Raw genomic sequence first — 21,685 nt, forward strand, 5'->3', positions numbered from 1 at the left:
TTCCCTAGCCGGGAATCGAACCCGGGCCTTGTGGGTGAAAGCCACATATCCTAGCCACTAGACCACTAGGGATAACTGATATTTGATGGTCAGATTAGCAAATATATAGTTAGTACACTAATGAAATCGCACTGACATCGCGATTAATTAGAATTTGTTGATTATGGGACTACATATAAAATAACTCTAATCAAAGGGCGATGGTAGTAACAAAATCAGAGCAATTATTTAACTAACTTTCGTAATAACTTACCAATTATACAAAATAACTAATTGCTTTAGCCTAAACTTTCCAGTTAGGCTTAACGGCTTGTAAGCTTTAGGCTGATCCTGTTAATCGTGTTTCTGTAATCTTGATCATTGATGAAGCATTGTAGGTAATGAAAAATTCGAGATTCGGTTTTAATTACGCTAATGATCTGATCTTTGACTCACAGCCCGCTTTCTGTTCTTGTCATCAGTCATAGGACGCGGACGGAGACTGGGGCAGACAGCGCCGGAAGGGAGGGGGCAGTTGCCGAAAGATATTTCAAGATCATATGGTTTCGGTCGTATTTGATGTTTCGCACCTTGACCAGCAGCGAAGGATGACAAACACACAAAAGGAGATACCGGATGATATTAAAAAGTGCCCTAGTTACGATTTCTTTCAATCAGCCATTGTTACTTTTATTCGTGTGTATCACGGTCCCTCCACGGCTCGTGTCTGACTGTCAATCTTTTCTGGTCTACCACTTGTGGGGGCTCATTTTAAAGCTCTTGGTGTAAGAAACATTTTCACCGTCTTAGTTTTTCGTAAATGGAAAATATTATTTCTCCCCATAAAGTTAACACAGAGATGGCGGCCATTTTGCATTTCAAACATTGGTAAATTTAGGTAATTTCTTTCTCTATAACCAAACCTATAACTGCTATAACCAAACTTTGCAGGACGATACTGCGTACAGTCTTTTCAATGCTTGTCACCCTGACGGAGCAGAATAAATAACAAACAAGAGCAGATAAGCCTCCTATGCAGATATGCTGGAGGGATGCGAATCAAAGATATATTCTTTGTGCTTCATGACTTTCAAGGAAAACATCAATTTTTTTGGGGTGAAATATAGGAGGAAAGACCAACAAACGCTTCAGGACTTTCAAGGAAAACATCAATTTTTTGTGAAATACAGGAGGAAAGACCAACAAACGCCACATAATTTGCAAAAATACTGTAGGAGAGGCTGATGCAATAAATTTACAGGCGTATTAATTCTATTCTGCATGAACAGAGCAAAATGAGAGAATGGGATATTTATATACATCAGTGTGGACTATATTATTGTTGTCGGTGCGAGCTTACTGTAAATCTACGGTAACCCATGTTGGACCACCACATCTGAAGGAACAAGGCTTATTTCTTTCTCTTTGTTTCTACGGATCGTGATGATGAATTCAATCTCTCTCTCTCTCTCTCTCTCTCTCTCTCTCTCTCTCTCTCTCTCTCTCTCTCATCTGTACAGGTGAAAGACGACGCTAAGTTGACAGTTTTAATTCGCGGCGCCCCTGAATTTTGGCAATCAAAGTCTCAGAGCCGTCATATCATAAAAATTTGCGGTCCCCCGCAATATTTCTCAGTGAACGTCGGTATTTAATTGTCTGTTTCCGTGTTATTACCAATTTGAACGTTTTGATTGATACACTGCTATTTTTAGAAGCGACGGGAGTTTGATTGCCTGTCGTTATAAAATATTGCGCGGTAAAATAATGCCATATAGACAGCGTGCATTCAAAAAGCTAGTTAATAATGGAGTTGTAACGCGTCAATTTTCTGAACTTACTAATTCTGCGAGACTGTGCGCGACAAATTAATTGTCCGCGAGTCTTTGAAGGGATGATCAAGCACTTAACGAGATGTGACATTTTGACGTCATTCATGGTATAGTCGGTGTATCATCGGCCCGCACCCCACTGATCCCTGCCGGTACGCAGCGTCATAACGATATTTTTCAAATTGTTCATGCATGTTTTTTCGGCAAGTCAACCAATCGGCTTGACCACAGAGTAAACACTGTGCTGTATACAGATGAATATGAGCGGAAATTTATTTCGGATGAGTTCCTCATGTTGATAAAGGTGTTGATGCTGCGGAACTGAATCGCTTCCGATTAACCATCGGTTTAGGCAGTTTGCTTTAGCAGGGCGATGGTGTTGCGGAAGCGGAAGTCTTACTGTCCTCTATCTGGATCAACGCGGCACATCTGATATCTTGTGTAAGAGAGTCACCACTGCTGTCATGCGATTGGATCTCACAAACGAAAACCCTGTATTTACGTATTATTCATCGCCTGCTGGTGCTGATCTGTCTGTGGGGGCGCTAGCTTGAAATTTTACCACAGGAGAATCAGACAAGCTTCAACAACTTCCAACTTACAATAATAACTGTTCCCTCTACTTCTGGAACGTACAAATTAAGTGTATCACCGGTCTGGATTTCACAGATTTGGACTTTTGATGTTGCCTTGAAAACTGTCTCTACGTCATTCGTGGCCGGTATATCAAAGAAATAAATCGTTTCTCTTCCCTTCAGCGCGCCAAGGGACAAGCGTAGGTTGAAACTTCAAAAGGCCTACTACGGGGCAAGATAATTCGACACGATTTATTAAAATGTCAGTGCAAGGATTAACATATTACCTGAAAACTCCTTCTTGTCCGGTCTATTCATTATTAAGTGTACCGTGTCGCGATGTCGGCGAGCCGAATTCACCAACTGCACCTGGTAACTGTGTGAGAGCTGAATGATGGGGGCGCTATCGCATGAGCCTTCAGTCCTCTACCGCGTTCCGGAACAGAAAATTGAATAGAACACCACAAACGTTTCCGCGCCTTTCATGTCCTGGTATTGTTTGATCCGTCTTACTTTTTGGGTGGAAAAGATAAATACTTCATTACTTTGCAAATACCTACATTTTGCTGTCATTTGAACAAGATCACCTACATCGTTTCCCACCAGACGAAAGTAAACACTGGCGCTCCTAAATCGCTACTTACAAAATTTACCGCAAGATTTGTTCAGATAGGGAGGCCTTGACACAAGCAGCTTCTTGCGGCTTCTCACAAAGACAACGTTATCGTTTACTTTAAACAACCTGTTGTAAATTTGACGGCGAGCGGTATACTGGTCTAAAGCCCGTTCCGGGATGTTTGGCTTCCGGCGCATGGGGGCGTCAGTTAAACTCATGTTCATTCAAGGGCTATGGAGATCCCAGTGTATACCACTTTTCACTGCTGAACAAACTGCGAATATATCCGATGCTTCGAAGTGTGATGACTCTTTGGCCTTTGAGAAGACTTAACTTCTCGTCCTTGCACCCGATTTCACCTTCAACACACCCGACACTTCCACTCTATATTTGACAAGTATTAAATATATTAAGTTGAGATCCTTCCTCCGAACATTCATCATCATCGGCTGTTCCGAAATCCGACGGCGTTAAAGTTTACGGGTCTTTCCCATTTGCCAGACGCAACAAATACGCTATAAAAAAATCGACACATCTACGTCGTCGCTCTCCAGTATATCTTACTATGTATTCGCCCAATTTATCTCTGATCAATATGCAAACGTCGTGATGTCGCGATGGTCTTCATAAACGAGAATGAATGTTGGGGAGCATGTGTGTGTATAATGACCAATTCGGCCTACTGAAAACGTGACAGATCTGGTCTAATTTTCGTGTGTGTTAATTAGTTTTAGATAGCGTGACAAATCTGCCCTTATTTCTCGTTTACCAACATAGTATGTTCTTTCATTAACGTTTCCTGACACTTACGTCAGTGTATGGACGTAGTTGGTGCACATGCACGGCGAGCTATACATTTTCTGCGTGAAAACTTGTGTCAAAAATCTACCAGCTTCACGGTGTTTATACTCACTAGAAAATGTGGGATTAAATAACATACATATCTCCTACTGTGTTTTTCTCGGTTTCTCTTTACGACCACATTATGTATGCAAGTGCCACAGCTATACGGGCCAGCTTACGTTGTGAGTCTGTCGCCTTGAAGATTGAGTACTAGTACGCCGAACTACACGTACTGAAGGCAGTTTGGAAATTCGGAGACGAAGATTGCCGAAAATGGTCCGAAGATAACCGAGTAAGGATTGGTCATTTCCGATATTAATAGCGCATGCTGACTGTTATATGTGTCAGTGACACCCACGCTTTTGTATGATTTTTCGGCTATAAAAGAGAGTTGCCATCTACCTGCATGTATTGTACTTTAGCGATCCCACGACTGCCAAAACAATTGTTCCACTTCAAAGTTGTTTTCTTTCTCCAAAGACGGGGAGTAGAAGAAACTTTTCAGTTCTAAGTTTGAAAGTTAATTAGCCCACGTAACGTCGGTTTTTCGTTCCTATACCGAAAAAAAAACTTTCTTCCTCTGTTTCTTGTGTTCGAACGCTCACCACGATGTACGGTTTTAGTTTCGATCTATCGACCGTATTGGTATTCCTGACCACGTTCCTATTCTCTCTCCTCTGCGTGCACTCTCGCTCCGAGTCCGAGCGAGGGAGCAAGCGGCACGAGAAGATGCCACCGGGTCCCAGAGGCCTACCGGTGTTCGGTAACCTATTGAGCCTGGGCACCAACCCGCATTTGACGTTCGTTGAGATGGCGAAGCAATTCGGCAGCGTGTTCACCATAAGAATCGGCTCAGAGCCTATTGTTGTCCTCAATGGTTACAAGGCTGTGAAAGACACGCTCATTGCGAAGAGCCTGCTGTTCGCAGGTAGACCGAAGATGCCACTGACAGAAGAACTCACAAAGGGCAAAGGTTGGTACTCGATTTCTACTTCTGGCTCGTACTCCGGGTTAATTTAGGGTTTTTGATGTAATACAATTTACATGATGTGTACTTCCGATTCACTGGGCAGAAATACTGTGGCGATTGAAAGAATATTTTTTTTTGTCTAAATAACCTTAAAACAGTAAAAATCTTCCGAAGTAAAGGAATGTAATTAAACTTCGTGTGGTGCACAAGAGCTTGTATTAAAGCAAAGAAATGACAGCGACAGAGCTTTGTATTATGGCTACACGTTTAATACCAGTCAATGTAAAGTTGTTAGGGGTAAAGGAGAGGCTATTAAACGGATTGCAATTCATAATCGAATTAGTGACACGTAAAGCCACGCCGCCGTTACAGACGGCTCTGAGTATCCATGTTGCTTTTTTAAAAGGCACAAATAAGTTGTCTTCGTGATATTTTGCTACTCAAAAGTTACGGTTCCGATTGAACCTAACTCATGCAACTTAACAGATTCAATGTTCGCCGCTGAAGACAAGTTAAGTCACAACATGACAAAGCGAGACATGGGGTTTCAAGAGGCGATAGTATTCGGTAGTCGTTTTGCCTGTTTGGAGTGAAGTGTTGAATAATTCACAATAGCGAGTGCCGCCAAGTCGCCGACAGTGTTCGTTCTCGCGGGTAACATCAAGAGACTCATTTCGGAGACCAAAGTCCCTCCTCCATACACAGGCACAAAAGTCTCGCGTCCTGTAGAACAGGTTGGACGACACAGTTTAATACCGATATCGTTCTCACGAAAGCCGAGTCTACTTTAAAATTTAGAGAGTGCCCCCTGCGCTGAGAAATCGATTAGCCCAGCCAACAGCTGAAAGCTGCGTAAGGGGTCTGCATTGTTGTAACGGGTTAGGTGGACTTGCAATTTCAACAATTTGAAAAATTCGACAACCTTGCGCGAACTTGTCATCTTTGTTTCCCGCTCTATAGAGATGATTAACAAGCGGCGGCGCGCCGGTATAGTCTTCTCAACTGGTCAAGCGCGTGTGCCAGTCGCAAGTCGAGCGCTCTTTCTGAAGTGAGTAAAAATCATCGCACGAGTAGTTCATATTTATTTTGCTGCATAAACCTGTTCTCATATGTATGAAACCACCTCTCAAACAGTCCGAAGAAGCAGCTAACAGAAATAAACGTGCAAAGTCTTAAAATCTTAGGATGGTACTTTGGCTAAATTTCGGCACTATGCACGATGTTCACTGCGGGATTATGGGTAACGGCCTGTATCTGTAGAAAGCCCCCCCCCCCCCGGGAGATGGTTAGGGGCAGTGAATAAAAAGTGAGTGAGCGTGCAAAGCAAGAATCGTAGTAGGCAGACAGGGTGACACGCACGCAGATACCGTAAGAGTGACTGAGGGGAGATGGATCTAGGAGAATGTGATGATACTAAATGTTTGAGCGGTCGTTTGTGAGTTTTTAAGTCTCCACACACAGTGAGGCACTCGATATACGACTGCTTGACCTGACACGACGCGGGATAATTCTCGACTCTTCCATCACCCAATACCGTCATGAGAAGTTAAAGCTGACGACAGAAATGCCAAGAAACCGACCATTTCCGAAAGTTCAACGCGTGGGGAACAAAACAGTAGGAACGCAAATATAATTAGGGAATGTTAGGCAAAAATCTACCTGCCGTCAAATCAGTAATGTCAACTCGGGGTAATTTGACTAAATGGACTTAAATATCACCGGTATTTCTTCCACTTTCACGGTAGACTTTAATTTCCACTGTGAACAAATGTCAGCGAAATGAAAGAATGTTGACTGAGGAGAGTAGTTTCTACGTCAAACTGTGTTCACGCCTACTCGACTGCATTGAAAGTCTTAATTACAGCTTGATCAAAGAATGAGTGACCGGCAGAAATGATTTCGGAATTCTCCAGGAATCGAGTTATTTTCTGAAGACGTCTGGCTTTACGCGTTGTTGTGAGAGTGACCTAATAACCGACTTCTGGCATGCCGCCGGAGCGATCACTGCGCTCACTGCGGTAGCCACGGTCGCATGCAGCAGCGAACTATTTTACTCAGAAATGAGCCAATGTTTTGTTCCCTCGAAAGTTAACCTACGGAGAGTCGTGCACGCACCCCAAGGTTACTTTAACATGTTAAATTGAATGGTGATGATGTAACGCTTTGGAACAGGTTCAAAATAATGTCTAAAATTGTATTGGAGTGCGTTGGGAACGCACGAGGTTACTTTTTTCTCCGCCTCGGAGGCATTCTGCCTCGGCTTGTCAGTTCTTCGCGGAAATATTGTGTCAAATCCCATCATATTTTCCACGTCTACGAGAATAAATCGCGTATACACCTTAAATGTCCCACTTTTACTGTGTATGGCCGTTTTAAGACTGGATTTATGTATACACACACGCGCACGGAGCGATCAAATGGAACGACCGGAAAGCGTGTAAACTGAATTCAAGATGAGAATCCTACGACTATCGTATCAAAGTACGCGTCGCCTCTCTTTGCTCTTTTTTCTTGAAGCACATTATAGGTTAAGTTGCTCTTCACCGCCACGTTCTCATTTGAAAAAAAAATTACATCCTTCTTGGCATCAATGGTGTTTTTACCCATGTAACTCAATGGCAACCAATCAACTCTTCTGAGTGAACACCACCTGATATCCATCGAAAGTTTTTAATATCTAAAAGAACGATTTGTAAATGAATCCAACCAAAGCAGCATATACGTGCACATACATACATACATACATACATACATACATACATACATACATACATACATACATACATACATACATTCATAAGTACATACGTACGTACTTACATACATACATACATACATACATACATACATACATACATACATACATACATACATACATACATACATACATACATACATACATACATACATACATACATACATGTCCAGACAGACAGACACCCAGACATACAACACTGATACGAATGCCACGGTACAAACATTACGTCTATGTCAGACTTCCGACAGAACTTGCTGGCACCATCCCACCGAACAACAGGAAGCGGCCAGAAAATTACTCCAACACGTGCGACAACTTGCCGGAATATCATCTAGAATCCGGTCCATAGGAAATGATGACGCAAAAGGACCTAGCTTTGTGGGTCTCTTGAGTTATTGAAGGAGGAAGTTTTCGTTTTAGCGGCATATGGCACGCGTCTGGCAGATGATAGCTAGAAGCAAGTGTTGGGACATACAATTTTCCGTCCCTAAGTCAAATGAACAGCCAGCAGCTTCCTTCGCGAAATCTTGTGTTATGGACCATTAAATATTAGACAGCACGACCCCTAAACTATCCCTACTTAAAGTAAGGATAGCTTGGGGGTCGTGCTGTCTTCCTATCGACTTTTGAGAAGTTTACCTAATACCGCCAAATTCTAAACACGTGGAGGCGGACACAGTTGCTAGGATACAAAGTTTGGAAAGGGCCTCGAGCGTTAATTTAATCTTTCCACCCTAAGGCGCGGGAACGGTAGTAATTCTTCACGAAATATCATGAGCTGGTATCTTAGATCTGGCTTTGTGGATTTGATTCACACCGAAGGCCACTGTCTTCTAAGTTTTCGCGCTTTACTCTCTCAAGTGTCAATCCTGTGATCAGCCTCACACTACATGCTGTACCATGCGAGAGAGAGACACACACAAGTACTAAAATCAAATTGCCAACAAACAAATTCCTTACAAAACAAACACAACAACACAAAAAACGACATCGCAATATAAACTACAATAAAACAAGTATCGCTAAACAAGTAGGCGACTTTGGGAAATCTGTGACGGCATTCCCTCTCGTAAAGAGCAAACCTATCCTTATCGAATGATGGAAAACAGGGAGCGACTTACGTCATTCATTCATGCACTCAGTTAGTCACAGCAATCATCAGTGCTCAACATCACGTATGCGCACTTTCAAACATCGCTTGGCAATTACATTTTCCCGGAACATGAACATGCGCGCGTAACGATCCACCGAAGCATGCAGAAAGTGGGTCACTCGGTGAAGGTCATCTTGTCTGAATAGGCTGCTCAGCGAATTGACTCCCGCGTCTTTTTTTAAACGTGACAGTTAGCCTCAATCGGAATTATTTCAAGCCGCAGACACATTCCTATTTCCATTAAATTTAATATTCGTATATTAAATCGCGTGTAACATTTTGCCGTGAGTCGTGACTGCCTTTTACGACCGTCACTCATATTCTGCAGTGGCGACTTTAATAGGCGCTATTATTAATTTATGAACGAAATTTATTTTGGACAATTTTTGATATTGAGTGAAAGTGTACGGTTCCCCATTTAGCCGACTTAACGATGTCATTTCTAAGAAAATGTTTTTTTTTCACATCGATGACTCAAATGCGATGACTCAAGAAGCATAATTCCATTCGGATCGAGAATACGAGGAATAGAGATATGTTTTAAATATTGGCAGCTAATCGATGGAGCTTTCGCAACACACGTTGTCCGTCATAGTTTCGAAAATCGAGTCACTTTGATTCATTCCTCGGCGTTTATGACTCTATTTCTGTCGCGTGTACTTTCAGTGATTTGGAATTATTTATACGGCTTGAGTCATCCCCGCTGTGGTCCTCGTTCACGCACGGTTCAAAATTCAAGCCGCTGAATTTTGTAATTCTTCGATCCAAAACTTTTACTCTCTTTTTTAAGCATCTCAAAGACTGCTGGTGTCCAGACGTCCACATTCCAAATGATGTGGTTTTGAACACTTCTCTCTGAATATTAGGGTTTATTCTGTTCCCTGTGATACTAGTAAACTTTCCAAAATGCTGCTCTGCCACTTTCCCGCCATGGTATGAAACTTGCGAGTCGTCTGGTTCTCAAGAACCCCAAACTTTCGTAACCTGGCAACGGATGCTCACATTTGTACCTCCTGCTTCGTGAAAACGTGGTCTCATAGCAAAAATTCTAACCTTCCTTTATCATTTATTTTCCCCCTGTTTTCATGTTGGTTTTATTCATTGTATCCTTGAATACAATGCAGTTTCGTGTTCGAGACCTGCGCCTCGAACAGTAGCGATGATCACTTCCATATCCTCCTCTGCAATAAAAAAACATCCAAATAAAGAAAAAATATATGCCCTGAGCGAAGGAACGTGATCTTCGACGAGATCTGGATCAACCTGGGGGTCGACAAACTTTCCCCATCGTTAACTATATAGTTTCCTAACCTCGACAAGTTCGTGTAGACCTCAGTATGATATTCCCTCTGATGAGAACCTATTAATAATTTGATGTCGTTTAAATTATTCCTTCAATATTTCAGGTATTGTGACAGCTGATTATGGCGACACTTGGAAGACACAGCGTAAATTCACACTGAAGACGCTGAAAGAATACGGCATGGGTAGGCCAGCCATGGAGAAAAACATCACCAAGGAGATGGAGTGTCTCACAAAGGCCTTCTCCGAGAAGAAGCTGCAGCCGTTCGAGGTTGACAAGTACTTGCAAGTCAGCATCGCCAACATCGTCTGCTCGGTGACTTTCGGCTCCCGTTACGAGTACGGTGATCCACAGCTGCTGACCTTGCTCCATCTGATCGACAGGTTCTGCGAGATCGGCCCCGCGTCGACGATGGTCAACTTCTTCCCGTTCCTGAAGCACGTGCCTTTCGGCCCCGTCAAGGAGGTGTTCACCAACAACGAGATCATGACCCAGTACGTCAACAGTGTCATCCGCCAGCACGGGGAGACCATCGACTACAACCGCCTGAGGGACTTCATCGACGCCTACATGGATGAGATCAGGAAACAGAACAACAACGACACCAACAAGGAGACGTCGTTCAACGAAGAGTATCTTTTCTACCTGTTGAATGACCTGTTCTTCGCGGGGACGGAGACCATGAGCGTCACCCTCCGCTGGGGCCTCCTCTACATGATCGCATTCCCCGACATCCAGAAGAAGGTCCAGGACGAGATTGACGCAGTAGTTGGGGCCGATCGCCTCCCGTCGCTCGCCGACAAACCACACCTACCTTACACTGAAGCGGCGATGCTCGAGATCCAGCGGATGGCCAACATCACAGCCCTCACCTTTCCCCACAAAACTCTCGACGATGTGCAGCTGTACGACCACGTAATACCAAAAGACACGACAGTGTTCGTCAATCTCTACTCAGTACACGTGGACGAGACCCAGTTTCCAGAGCCGGACAAATTCGACCCTGGCAGGTTTCTAAATGAGAACGGACGTGTAAAACAGAATCCCGCTCTACTGGCATTCTCCGCAGGTGAGTTTACAATATCATTAATTTTATGCGCTATTTATTGCGTTTTTATCTATTAAAACCCAGTTGGCTTCAACAAAAGGGGTGGTATTTTAAAAGAACAGAAACACGAAAATCTGGAGACTAACACTGCTCATCCCACATGAACTTGTGTCAAATTATCATCAACTAGTCGACGTTTCTGCATCGGAAACAGCTTCAATTCTGGTTTGAAGTATCCCTAAAAAGTCATATTGCTTTGTTCCAGGTCGAAGACGGTGTCCAGGCGAAGAGCTGGCGACGTCAGAACTCTTTCTCTTCTTCACGGGACTCCTCCAGCGGTTCTCATTCCAAAACCCCCCGGGCAGTCCACAGCCTACTCTGGAGAAGGTGTTCGGGATAAGTCTGGTGCCGCATCCGTACAAAGTCGTTGCCGTCCCGCGGAGTGGAGACATTCCAGCGCATTAGTCGCCGCCATTTGAAATATTTTCATCGAGATTTAACTATTTATTATCTATTTATACTTACAGTCAAACTGAAATATTTCCGACTTTCATATCAGTCAGGTAGCCATATCTGAATACAAAAGTTTATTGTTATTGCCCATGGTCCATTACCAAAACATTTACCAAGTCAGGACAATTTACCAAATTGTCCTGAATCATAGAGGCCTATATAGCTATCTTATCAGAACTAATCGCTTTTGTAAATACAGGAAATAGTTCTTTACGAAACTTCTATCAATTAACATACTTTTAGGTATTGAACTTTGGTGATTATTTATTTAATAACTTTTCCCGAAGCACGAACATTTCGTTCATATGTTTTAAGCACACTTTCAATGCAGGTGATTTAGCTGTGAGTAGAAAAGTCGGCAAATAATTTACATATGTGAATAAGTGCCAAGCATAAAAAAGCCCTGTTCAAAATTGCCAAAATGTTGGGATGGCTTCCAAGCTGGGCATACCGTTTCTGGTGTTTTCTCAGAACGTGCAGATCACTTTCAAACCAATGTCTGGTATATTTCAATTTTATTAAGTCGATCTTCGACAAAGTTCTACTGAACACTCAAAAGAAATCAGGATTCCAGGCCAGTTTTTTTAAAGTCATGTATCACACTTATCTGATAGAACTTCTAACACTAAATCTAGTTGATGTACGCCCATTTCTTCTCGTTTAGCGCCATGTCCAATGTGAGAAATGCGTCACCCCACCTAAATATTTGCACGGCAATGTAATGAACAACAATGCAATTACTGATTTAGCACAGCATGTTGTTTTCCAACATCCTGTTTCATTTCAAAAAGTTCAACGCACTTTTTAGAGCAGTAGGCTGGGTCAGGCATTTTTGTCTGGCAGAAAGATTCTGAACTGAAGACGAGTGCAGCTGTTTGTGGGGGTTTTCAGAAACCTAAATAATCCAAACTAGACCTTTTTACACGGGCACACACAGGAAAGTTCAAAACAGTCATTCATGGCAAAACAAATACCAATTTTCCCATTCATTCTTGACTCCTTGCGGGAAAACAGTTTGAAACTTTTACGTTAGTTTTTGTAGACATGGATGTGCGTGCATCTATGTTAAGTTGGTTTTTTACTTTATATGGTTTGTCAAAAAAACTTTCAATTATTATTTTGTTGTTATTTTTCCTCAAAGAAGTGGTGTCTTTGTGGTTCACTTGTCTAAACCCAACACAGCAACTGACCTTTTGATTCGCATGTCACCAAAGATGCAAAAAATACCCCCCCCCCCGCTAACTAGCCAAAAAGTTGTGACTATAGGACAGTTTCATGTGTAGAAAAAATATAAAGTGTCATGGGCATTATAAAATCAAAGGAATTTGGTTCAAGCATTGACAACAATTGGGAGTACATCACCATGCGCATTCATCAATTGCCAGTGCAGCCCTATAATAATCAGTCTTAACAAAATGATGAAATAATCGGACTGAAAAAGAACACTTGATCTACAACAAAACATTTAACAGGTTCTATGAAGTCAAACAAGTGTCACTCGTGCCCCAAACACTGGCGAGCCTGAGTACACTTAAAACAACATGTGTTGTAGGTTGGTAGTCTGACAAACTAGGGCAGAGGTCAAATGTGATTTAAAGGCCACTACGGGTTCCTCGTGCGTAGTTTAGTGAGAAAAGAAGTCTCAGATATCTCGAGGTCAAACCGTCATATGTCGGCGCTCATTTTATGAAGAGAATAAAAAAAAGAAACCACAACCATATTGAAACGGTTTCAGAGAAGGATACAAACATTTGTCTATGTCATGGAAATATGTAAGCCATTGATAATGCACGGTCGAATGGGCGTTCACGGAATTCAAATGTTAGGAATTCTTGGTCGGTAGCAGGTCCGGCAAAAAGTGATGAAAAACAGATAAAAGTGCTGCTGTGCCAGGAACTAGGTCACAACAATGTAGTACTTGTGTATATTGGGAAAGTTTCCAAAGAAACGCGGTTGTTTACAACTACAACATGATGACGTCTGGCTACTGATGAGTTTCTAACAGGAAAAACATGAGCGATAAATACATTCGACCAGTGCTTAAAATACCACCTATGATATATTTCTGGAATGTAACAATGCGCAAGGCATAAATAATGTAATTTATTTTGTTCTATATCTGGCAATGATGTCTGCCATAATTACCGGTTTAATCAGGAAGTTTTTGAAAATGTGTTGGTGTAGCACTTTCATAGTAACCAAATAATTTGTTCTAAATTTAGCTGTGATGGGAGTTAAAAAAAATACCATTGAAAACATCGTGACGGAAGTGTTTACGTGTTGGCGGAAAGCATTAGCGGGAGTTACGGAGGCGCTGGTAGTATAGCATGTGCGTTTCGAATCATGTGATGCACTGGTTCAGCAGCACTGAGAGCGGTGTGGGCACTATTTCAAACATTCTGGTCGTGCCGCATGTGTGTTGATACAAGGCCAAAAATAACTTCTGTCACCCTAAATCAGAATGCGCCCCTATCCGAGTATTATGGCTCAATGAAGCCATTCAGAATAGCTTTCGATCATGAATAAACCACGCATGTATGGAAAATTTTGATAGAAATGCAGGTCGCCTGATAGGATAAGCAACTTCCGCTGACGCATTTACGCCATTAAAAACATTGCTTTTACCGTTGAGCCCCATTATCTGAAAGGTCTGGGTGTCAAAACAGAACTCTTATGCCAGAACCGTCGTAATTTTTAACCAGTCTTCGAAGCAGGAAATCGTATTTGATAATTTGAAGATCCACATCGCAAACTTGTGTAGACATAGAATGTACAGCCTTTGAATGAGTATATATGATACAACACTGAAAGCAATTTGTGAGACAGCATTACTAGGAGCTAGAGAATTTTGTTTCCCATGACGTACAATTTCTACATTAGCACTGTTAAAATGATAAGCCAACTTCGTAATAACTTAAATTACATACAATTTCCGGTGCTTACGATCATTAAGTCCCTCACTTATACCAGTCTATATATAAGATGTTATCCTGCCATGCAACTAAAAATATCACGATTTCATAATTACATAATTTCAATATATTGATATTGCTGGCATCAATTGTACACAAAGAAATATTTACATTTCCATGAATATTGTATTTATAATTTATTCTATTTATTTTTTCATGAAATAATTTAACTGATGTATATATCAACACAAACAGTTAATAAAAGTTTTCAGATTTACTGAAATTTCTGGTCATATTCACTTGTTATGTCGAGAGGGATGTTGCTACGTGATGGCTACAAACAGCCTCCAGACATACGGTCACCCTACGTGACTTTTTTAACCAACTAACCATCCGGAGAGCTCTCCTGGGATGCAACAGAGCTTGATCAAATTTTCCTGCCGAAGAATTTGCATTAAAAAAAAGTGGTTATGCCTCGTCAAGTTTGCACACCTGTGTGTGAGGAAAAGGACATGAGTGATTAAAGGGGTGACTTGGAGGACAGAATGCACACAGCTATTCATAGCAAAATGCTCCTAGTCAGCCGATTTACCCATATGCACTGTGCAAAGGTCCAAACTCCCATTGGAAACAATTGGGTTATACTAAGATCAGGAAATAAAAGGGATCAAAAGCTGACATACTAGGCAAGTCTGTCTGCTCACGAATTGGCAGCCTCTAATGAAATTTTATTGATTTTTATTGAATTATGGAAAGTAATGGCAAGCTAACTACTTACGTAGCCGTTGTCAACATTCAGACGGGCTGAGTCACCGAATTTATTTTAACGTCCAATTATATCGTTGTTTTATGCTGTACGTGAATTAAGTTGTAAATGTTATCAGGTTAAAAAGCCCACACAATATCACTATGCTGACCACATATGAGTCACTCAAAACATTTCGCTTGTGCTCATGCAACACAGCCTGGTTGTGATGATTACTTTCTGCCTTGTATAATTGATTTAATCAAAGCTAAAATGTTCACCTGATTATTCAATCTATTCCATATACTTTACCTCTTTTACTCAATTAAAAATGTTGCACCATAAACTTCAAAGCAGAGACTTTTTTTTAATATCGGCCCTATCATTTTTGAAAAAGTCACTGCTTCGTAGCCTTTTGTCCATGGGAAAAAGTCGACATTCAACATGCTGTCTGGTACAAATTTATAAAGAATTTCCCATTAAGACCTTTAAACAACTCGCATTGCGGTACAGCTTCTGTGTTGACGCACACTGTGGCTTTTCAAGCCGTTTTGGCTGACTATACAATGGACAATTTCTTTCAAATGTGAAATTAATAACTATGCATTCTCTCTCCGCCTCTGCAGCCACTCTCTGCTCCTTTATGGTTGAAAAGTCAAATGTGAAACCATGTCAAAAATGAGCCATGTAAAAGAAAACAGTACTTTTATTGTGTCGACACTAATCACTTGCCATTGAAAATGAAAAAAATTGTTGATATTTGATGTGAGTATTCACAGTGAAATGACAGAGTCTAGGAATGTCATGGACTAATGTGATCTTTCCTTTTCCATTGAAGCTTAGACAGCAGAAGCTCAGATTATTAAAGGGACAACAGCTGTAAACTTTTGATACCATTTTCCATCATGTAGTATGCGCCTCGAAAGTGGAAGATTTAAACTTTTGCTCAAACTTTTCTCTAGGAATATTTCAACCATTCTCTTTCAAAATCAAAAATAAAAACTGGGGGGTCATCATGCAAATTAGGTACTAGAGAAACAAATTACCAAAGATTTACCTAGATTTAAAATTCAAAATGGCTGCCATCTCTATGTTAACTCTATGGGGAAAAATCAATTTTCGATTTTCAAAAAACTAAGACAGTGAAAGGTTTTTTTATACAAAGAGCTTTCAAATGAGCCCCAATAAGTCGTGGACCAGAAAAGAATTATAAAAATTTGAGATTCTGAATATCTGTCCCGGAGGCGCATTCTACCCTAAAAGGATGTAGCATTTGCATGATTTTTGTTCTAGAAAACAAATACTTGTTCTTCATCTCCTCTTTGTTGAAATACTCACCTCAGTACAGTGCGAGGGAACACCATACAGAGCCAGGTGATGAGTTTTTCCTGGTTGTATACAGTCTTGAATATGACCAAGTTACTCTTGCTGCAGGAGTACAGGAATTTGGATGCTGTGAGCAATTACCTCAGAATACTTGTGTTCTTTGAAATTCAAAATGGCCGCCATCCCTATGTTAACTCTTTGGGTAAAATGAAATTTTTGATTTTCGAAAAAACTAAGCCAGTGAAAAGTTTTCTTACACCAAAAGCTTTAAAATAAGCCCCAACAAGTGGTGGATCAGAAAAGTATTGTAAAAGTTTGAAACTCTGAATACCTGTCCCTGAGGCGCATTCTACTTTCAATATCTAGAAAACACAGTTTCTCATTCTTCTACATAAAATATTCTCAAAATTCAGTGTATCAGTCTTGCAAACACAACACACAGTGTAAAATGCTAAGTGTAATTGTTGACAAATAAATTCTTAACTAAAATTCAGGCATCAACAGTGAAATAAAGCCATTGTGCACAAACAGGCTTTGTTGTAAAGTTCAACACAAGATATTTGAACACTAGGTCTGGAACAAAAACTTGTAATTTCCAGACAGAACAGCAATACTGAACAATACATCACAAGCTATAGATAATGAATTCTCAGCAATGGCAGTGTTCTCACCTTTGGAGCAATTCAATTAGAAAAATCAAATGACAATAGGAATATCATTGTCTCTTCAGACCAGCCTTCTGCAAAGAACACAGGTATTCTAAGGTAATTGCTCACAGCATCCAAAGACCTGTATTCCTGCAGCAAGAGTAACTTGGTCATATTCAAGACTGTATACAACCAGGAACAATTCATCACCTGGCTCTGTATGGTGTTCCCTCGCACTGTACTGAGGTGAGTATTTCAACATACTTCAAAGAGAAGATGAAGAACAAGTATTTGTTTTCTTGAACAAAAATCATGCAAACACGGTATAACCTTTTAAGGTAGAATGCACCTCCAGGACAGATATTCAGAGTCTCAAATTTTTATAATTCTTTTCTGATCCACTCATTTGAAAGCTCTTGGAGCAGGAAAAATTTTCACCATTTAATTTTTCGAAAATTGAATACTTTATTTTTTCTCCATAGAGTAATCATAGGGATGGCGGCCATTTTGAATTTCAAATATCAGTAAACATTAGGTAATTTGTTTCTCTAGTACCAAACTTTGCATGGTAACCCCTGATTTTATTCTTGATTTAGTAAGAGAAAGGTCAAAGCTTCATTGAGAAAAGTTTGAGCAAAAGTTTAAGTCTCTCAATTTCGAAGTGCACACTATGTTTAGTCAATGAACTTGATGGCAAGTTCAGGTTTTGGAGTTACGGCTACATGTAACTTCAAGACAAAAACAATCTCAGAGGAAGAGAGATACTGGTAATTGAAGAAAAGCAACATTTATTGTGATGAAGTCTTTAAAAGAAACTTAAAAGATTTAAAAGTTAGAGTCCAGTGTGACACTCACTGTGAAGAAGTACTTTGGAAAGAGTAAATTGTGATTCAGGTGCGATATTTTTCTGTCATAGATAAAGACATGTACAAGCAATTAGTGTGAAGTATATCTATACCTTAAAAATGAGAAGAGTTCTTTAAATTGTCATCTTTTGTTCGCACTGTAATGATATGCAAATAAATAGCTAAATACTTTATTTGAACTTTTCATTTTTTCATAAATGTTTCCCAGAAGGTCTCACATCTTTATCTCAATAAAATAATTGCACCACTAAAGTTGAAGTTTATACAAGGATTTCAGAAACACTCTCAGAAAATTTTCTGGTCAAATACAGGTATGCTTCAAGCAGGTATTACAGTTTCATAAATGCATTGTATCTTGCAGCTCTCACTTAAAAAACATGACGTGTATTGTACAAGTCATCGGAAAGGAACTTTCAGTACAAATACAAGCCCTGATAGTGAAATATGATTGTTTTTGTTGGACTTTTCGTGGGTTGTTGTGAGTATTATGATACCAGAAGGCATTTCCTGCAAGTCTGTATAATACATTGAAAAAATATGTTAGAAAGTTGTTGAGAAGACACCAAAGAATACCAGTACTGAATGTTCTCAGCGTTTCTGTGTTTTTGAAAGTGTCAAGACAATACCTTTTTTCATCAATATTGAAATATACCTAGTGGTAATGTTAGTTACTGGAGTTTAACATAGAATCAGTTCCTAAGCATGACAGCTGACCTGGATTCTCACAACACACAAGTCTGTACACATACAGTCGTACAGCATGTCGGTAATTGTTTTTTCTAACATGATGTTTCAGGCAACAGAATGACTGTGAATTATAAATAGAGTAACATAAACCATCAACCTCAAACAGCTGTAGATGTACTTCATCACAGAAGGCATCCCCCTGGTCATCCTTTGTCTTTTGTCTCCACTGGCACTGTGGCTGCGATGACATCACTTCCTGTTGCAATAATGGATCCAACAATCCCAGTTCCTGACGCACTCTGTTGCCAGACTGTCCCCCCAAACTTGCGTCAAAAGTTTGTCAGCCTGTTCTGATTCTATCAACTGTCTGGCACGTACAACTATGCCATATGGTTCCCTAAAAGAGTTTTTTTACGCCATCGCAATGAAGGATGTGCCTTCACTCATCAGATGAGGATGTGGATTTCTCACATCCAATGATACAGACCAGACGAAAACACTTCAGATGCATACTTTCCCAGAAGAGCAGACATCCCATGACTTACAAATCTCTTAAATGGATGAGCCAGTGAACTAAAACACCTGTGCTGACAAATTTGTGACCACAAATTTCTTTCGGAAAAAATGACTGCCATATGGCTTACTCACAGCTGGCAAGGCAAAAAAAAAAATCTTGTTTCATCACATCCTCGCTGGAATGAGTTTTTATTTTCCCCTTGGCCTCTCTTTTGATTTCAGTTGAATTTCTTCTTTGTTGCGGTGTACCGATCCATGTACTGGAAGGAGATTAATAGTCAATTACAGAATCTGAGATCATAAATCAGACAAACTTTAAATAGAAATCGTAACTTAGAGAGGCTAATCAAAACACTAATGACTATACGTTCGGTTTCATTCACTCTGCCATATATCCCTTACTATGACGTAAGTAGCTGTTGATAAGCAATTACAAGCCGGCTTAATCATGGTCCACTTGGTGTTTTTAATTTTTAGGAAGTAATTGTGTTGCACGTATGAAAATGAATTTCATTTTTCACAGCGTAATTTCCTGTACGGTTGACACGCCATAATTAATTTATATTTTTGTTTTTACTGTTGGAGATACAGTGGCTCTGATCAATGTAGTCACACATATCTACAGTTGTAGTGAAAAATACAGGAGAGTCCGTTCGATTTTTAATTCACAACATTAGCAGACTATGTCAATCTCAAACGCAGAGAATACATGAGCGAGGATGTGTGCAGGTCTGGGCACAGACATGTCAGAGAATTCCCTGTATGCAGGTCAACCTGACCGGTGGACAGTTGGAATGTACCACATTGTGGTGGTGATAGGGTACAGCACTTTCACCACCATTGTTTGGCCAATTGATATTGATGATATTGCCTTCTGGACTTCCACACAGAGAAACTGGTGAGACGGGGGAAAGGGGCAGGAAAGGATTAAACAAACTGTTTTGGAATATAGTGCAGATAAAGTTGACAAAGAACCCGATTTTCTTTGGTATATGGTATCACTGGGGGGGTGAGAGAGAGAGAGAGAGAGACAGAGTGAGAGAGAGAGAGAGAGACAGAGAGAGAGAGAACAAACTGTAAACTATTAAACTGGTTTTCTCACCTTGTCATAGCCCGCAAGTTGATGAAATTGCTTCATTTCAAAGAGATTTCCATCCAACGACAAGAGAGACACTTGGGAATCTGTGAGGAGCTGGCTGGGGATAGAATCTACCTGTAAACAGTTCTCCTCAATTCTCAGCACTTTGAGCCTTGGACACCTTGCAGTGCATTCAGAAATCCTTGAAATCTGTGGTGAAAAGAGAAACTTGAAGTATCAATTTACATAACACATACGAAGTTGAAAAAGAGTGGCGAAGGAAAAAAAAGTTGTCGGAAGTATCAGTTGGAAGTACCAGCCATAAAATAAGATGGCTTTGTATCCTTTTATTAATAAAAGCATTTTGTGAAGTACAGAGATTATCAAAATATGTTTTTTAAATCATCACACCAGCGACATAACCAAGGATTTTGTTTTTCCTCATACATGGATCGATTGTCACCATCGACTATGATGGGAGCTTGAGCTGGCTCCCTTATGAGTGTTCAATAAGTTACATTTGCCGTAAAAAATTATGTGTTCCGGAATTCTGTGCTTTTTTAACAGCTTCTTAGGTTTGGTATAAAGGTAGGTAGGAATACAAAAAATACAACAATGAAATTGCATGGGACTACATATGACATTATTAAAGACGGACTTTCTGATCTCCTGATCCTTGAAATTAAGATGCTTTTATGAGCACAACTTGCAATCTCTGCATCAATGGATGATGTTCTATTGCACTGCCCATCCTATGATACTGCTATACTGTATACAGCCTTGCATTCAGCCTTTGGAGGTAATATGTGTGTGTAATCTGATAACAGTGGCTTTTAAAAGGTCAATCTTGAGTCAAGGTTGTAAGCATACCACTGACAGAGGGAATTATGACCTATTAGAAGCATAACAGTTACTCAACTACTGACCATCAGGATGAATGAAAATAACATCATTTTTACAAGGGGGAAATTCCACAAATTTTGAAATTTAAAGGGTGCAACAACAAACATAACACACCCAATCTGCCATGCTTACAGGATGTCAACTAACCAAGCAGAGGAAACCCCCCCCCCCCCAGTCCCGAAATACAAAATTTGTGATATTTGTGTCACGCTTTCCACAAATCCTACGTAAGCAAACAAAAGAGTTTATGGCGTTCCTGTAACACTGTTTAGTCACTGAACTATATTTTGCATCTGAGTCTTTCACTTTAGAGCCTGTCGACCATTAAAATTTTACTTCCTTGAAGCAATCAAAAGCACAGGAAGGTCTAAAACAGATGTCTGTTGATGAAAATTATTCCTTTCTTCTGAGGAAATGA

The 21,685-nt window shown here is 40.4% G+C and overlaps 2 protein-coding genes and 1 non-coding gene across 6 annotated transcripts in view; 1 reads left to right on the forward strand and 2 right to left on the reverse strand.

Annotated features, from left to right (window-relative positions):
- Positions 1-72, reverse strand: Trnae-uuc (transfer RNA glutamic acid (anticodon UUC)). The gene has a single exon. It is a non-coding gene; the product is annotated as a tRNA-Glu (tRNA).
- A 3,912-nt stretch (positions 73-3,984) lies between these two features.
- Positions 3,985-14,780, forward strand: LOC139149725 (cytochrome P450 2D15-like). The gene is made up of 3 exons (XM_070721660.1): positions 3,985-4,815; positions 10,130-11,095; positions 11,340-14,780. Exons 1-3 carry the CDS (start codon positions 4,452-4,454, stop codon positions 11,537-11,539), a joined length of 1,530 nt encoding a protein of 509 aa, XP_070577761.1. The 5' UTR covers positions 3,985-4,451; the 3' UTR covers positions 11,540-14,780.
- Positions 14,781-17,979: 3,199 nt separating this feature from the next.
- LOC139149726 (leucine-rich repeat-containing protein 57-like) overlaps positions 17,980-21,685 on the reverse strand; it is a 32,174-nt gene continuing 28,468 nt past the window's right edge. For all 4 annotated transcript variants that reach the window (XM_070721665.1, XM_070721664.1, XM_070721661.1 and 1 more), the window contains exons 4-5: positions 20,389-20,574; positions 17,980-19,546 (exon numbers count right to left, since the gene is read on the reverse strand). In XM_070721665.1, the coding sequence (XP_070577766.1) occupies positions 19,505-19,546; positions 20,389-20,574 (228 nt within the window). In that variant the 3' untranslated portion in view covers positions 17,980-19,504. The remainder of the gene's footprint in view (positions 19,547-20,388; positions 20,575-21,685) is intronic.

The sequence above is a fragment of the Ptychodera flava genome, chromosome 14, assembly GCF_041260155.1.
Source record: "Ptychodera flava strain L36383 chromosome 14, AS_Pfla_20210202, whole genome shotgun sequence".
Taxonomy (NCBI): Eukaryota; Metazoa; Hemichordata; class Enteropneusta; family Ptychoderidae; genus Ptychodera; species Ptychodera flava.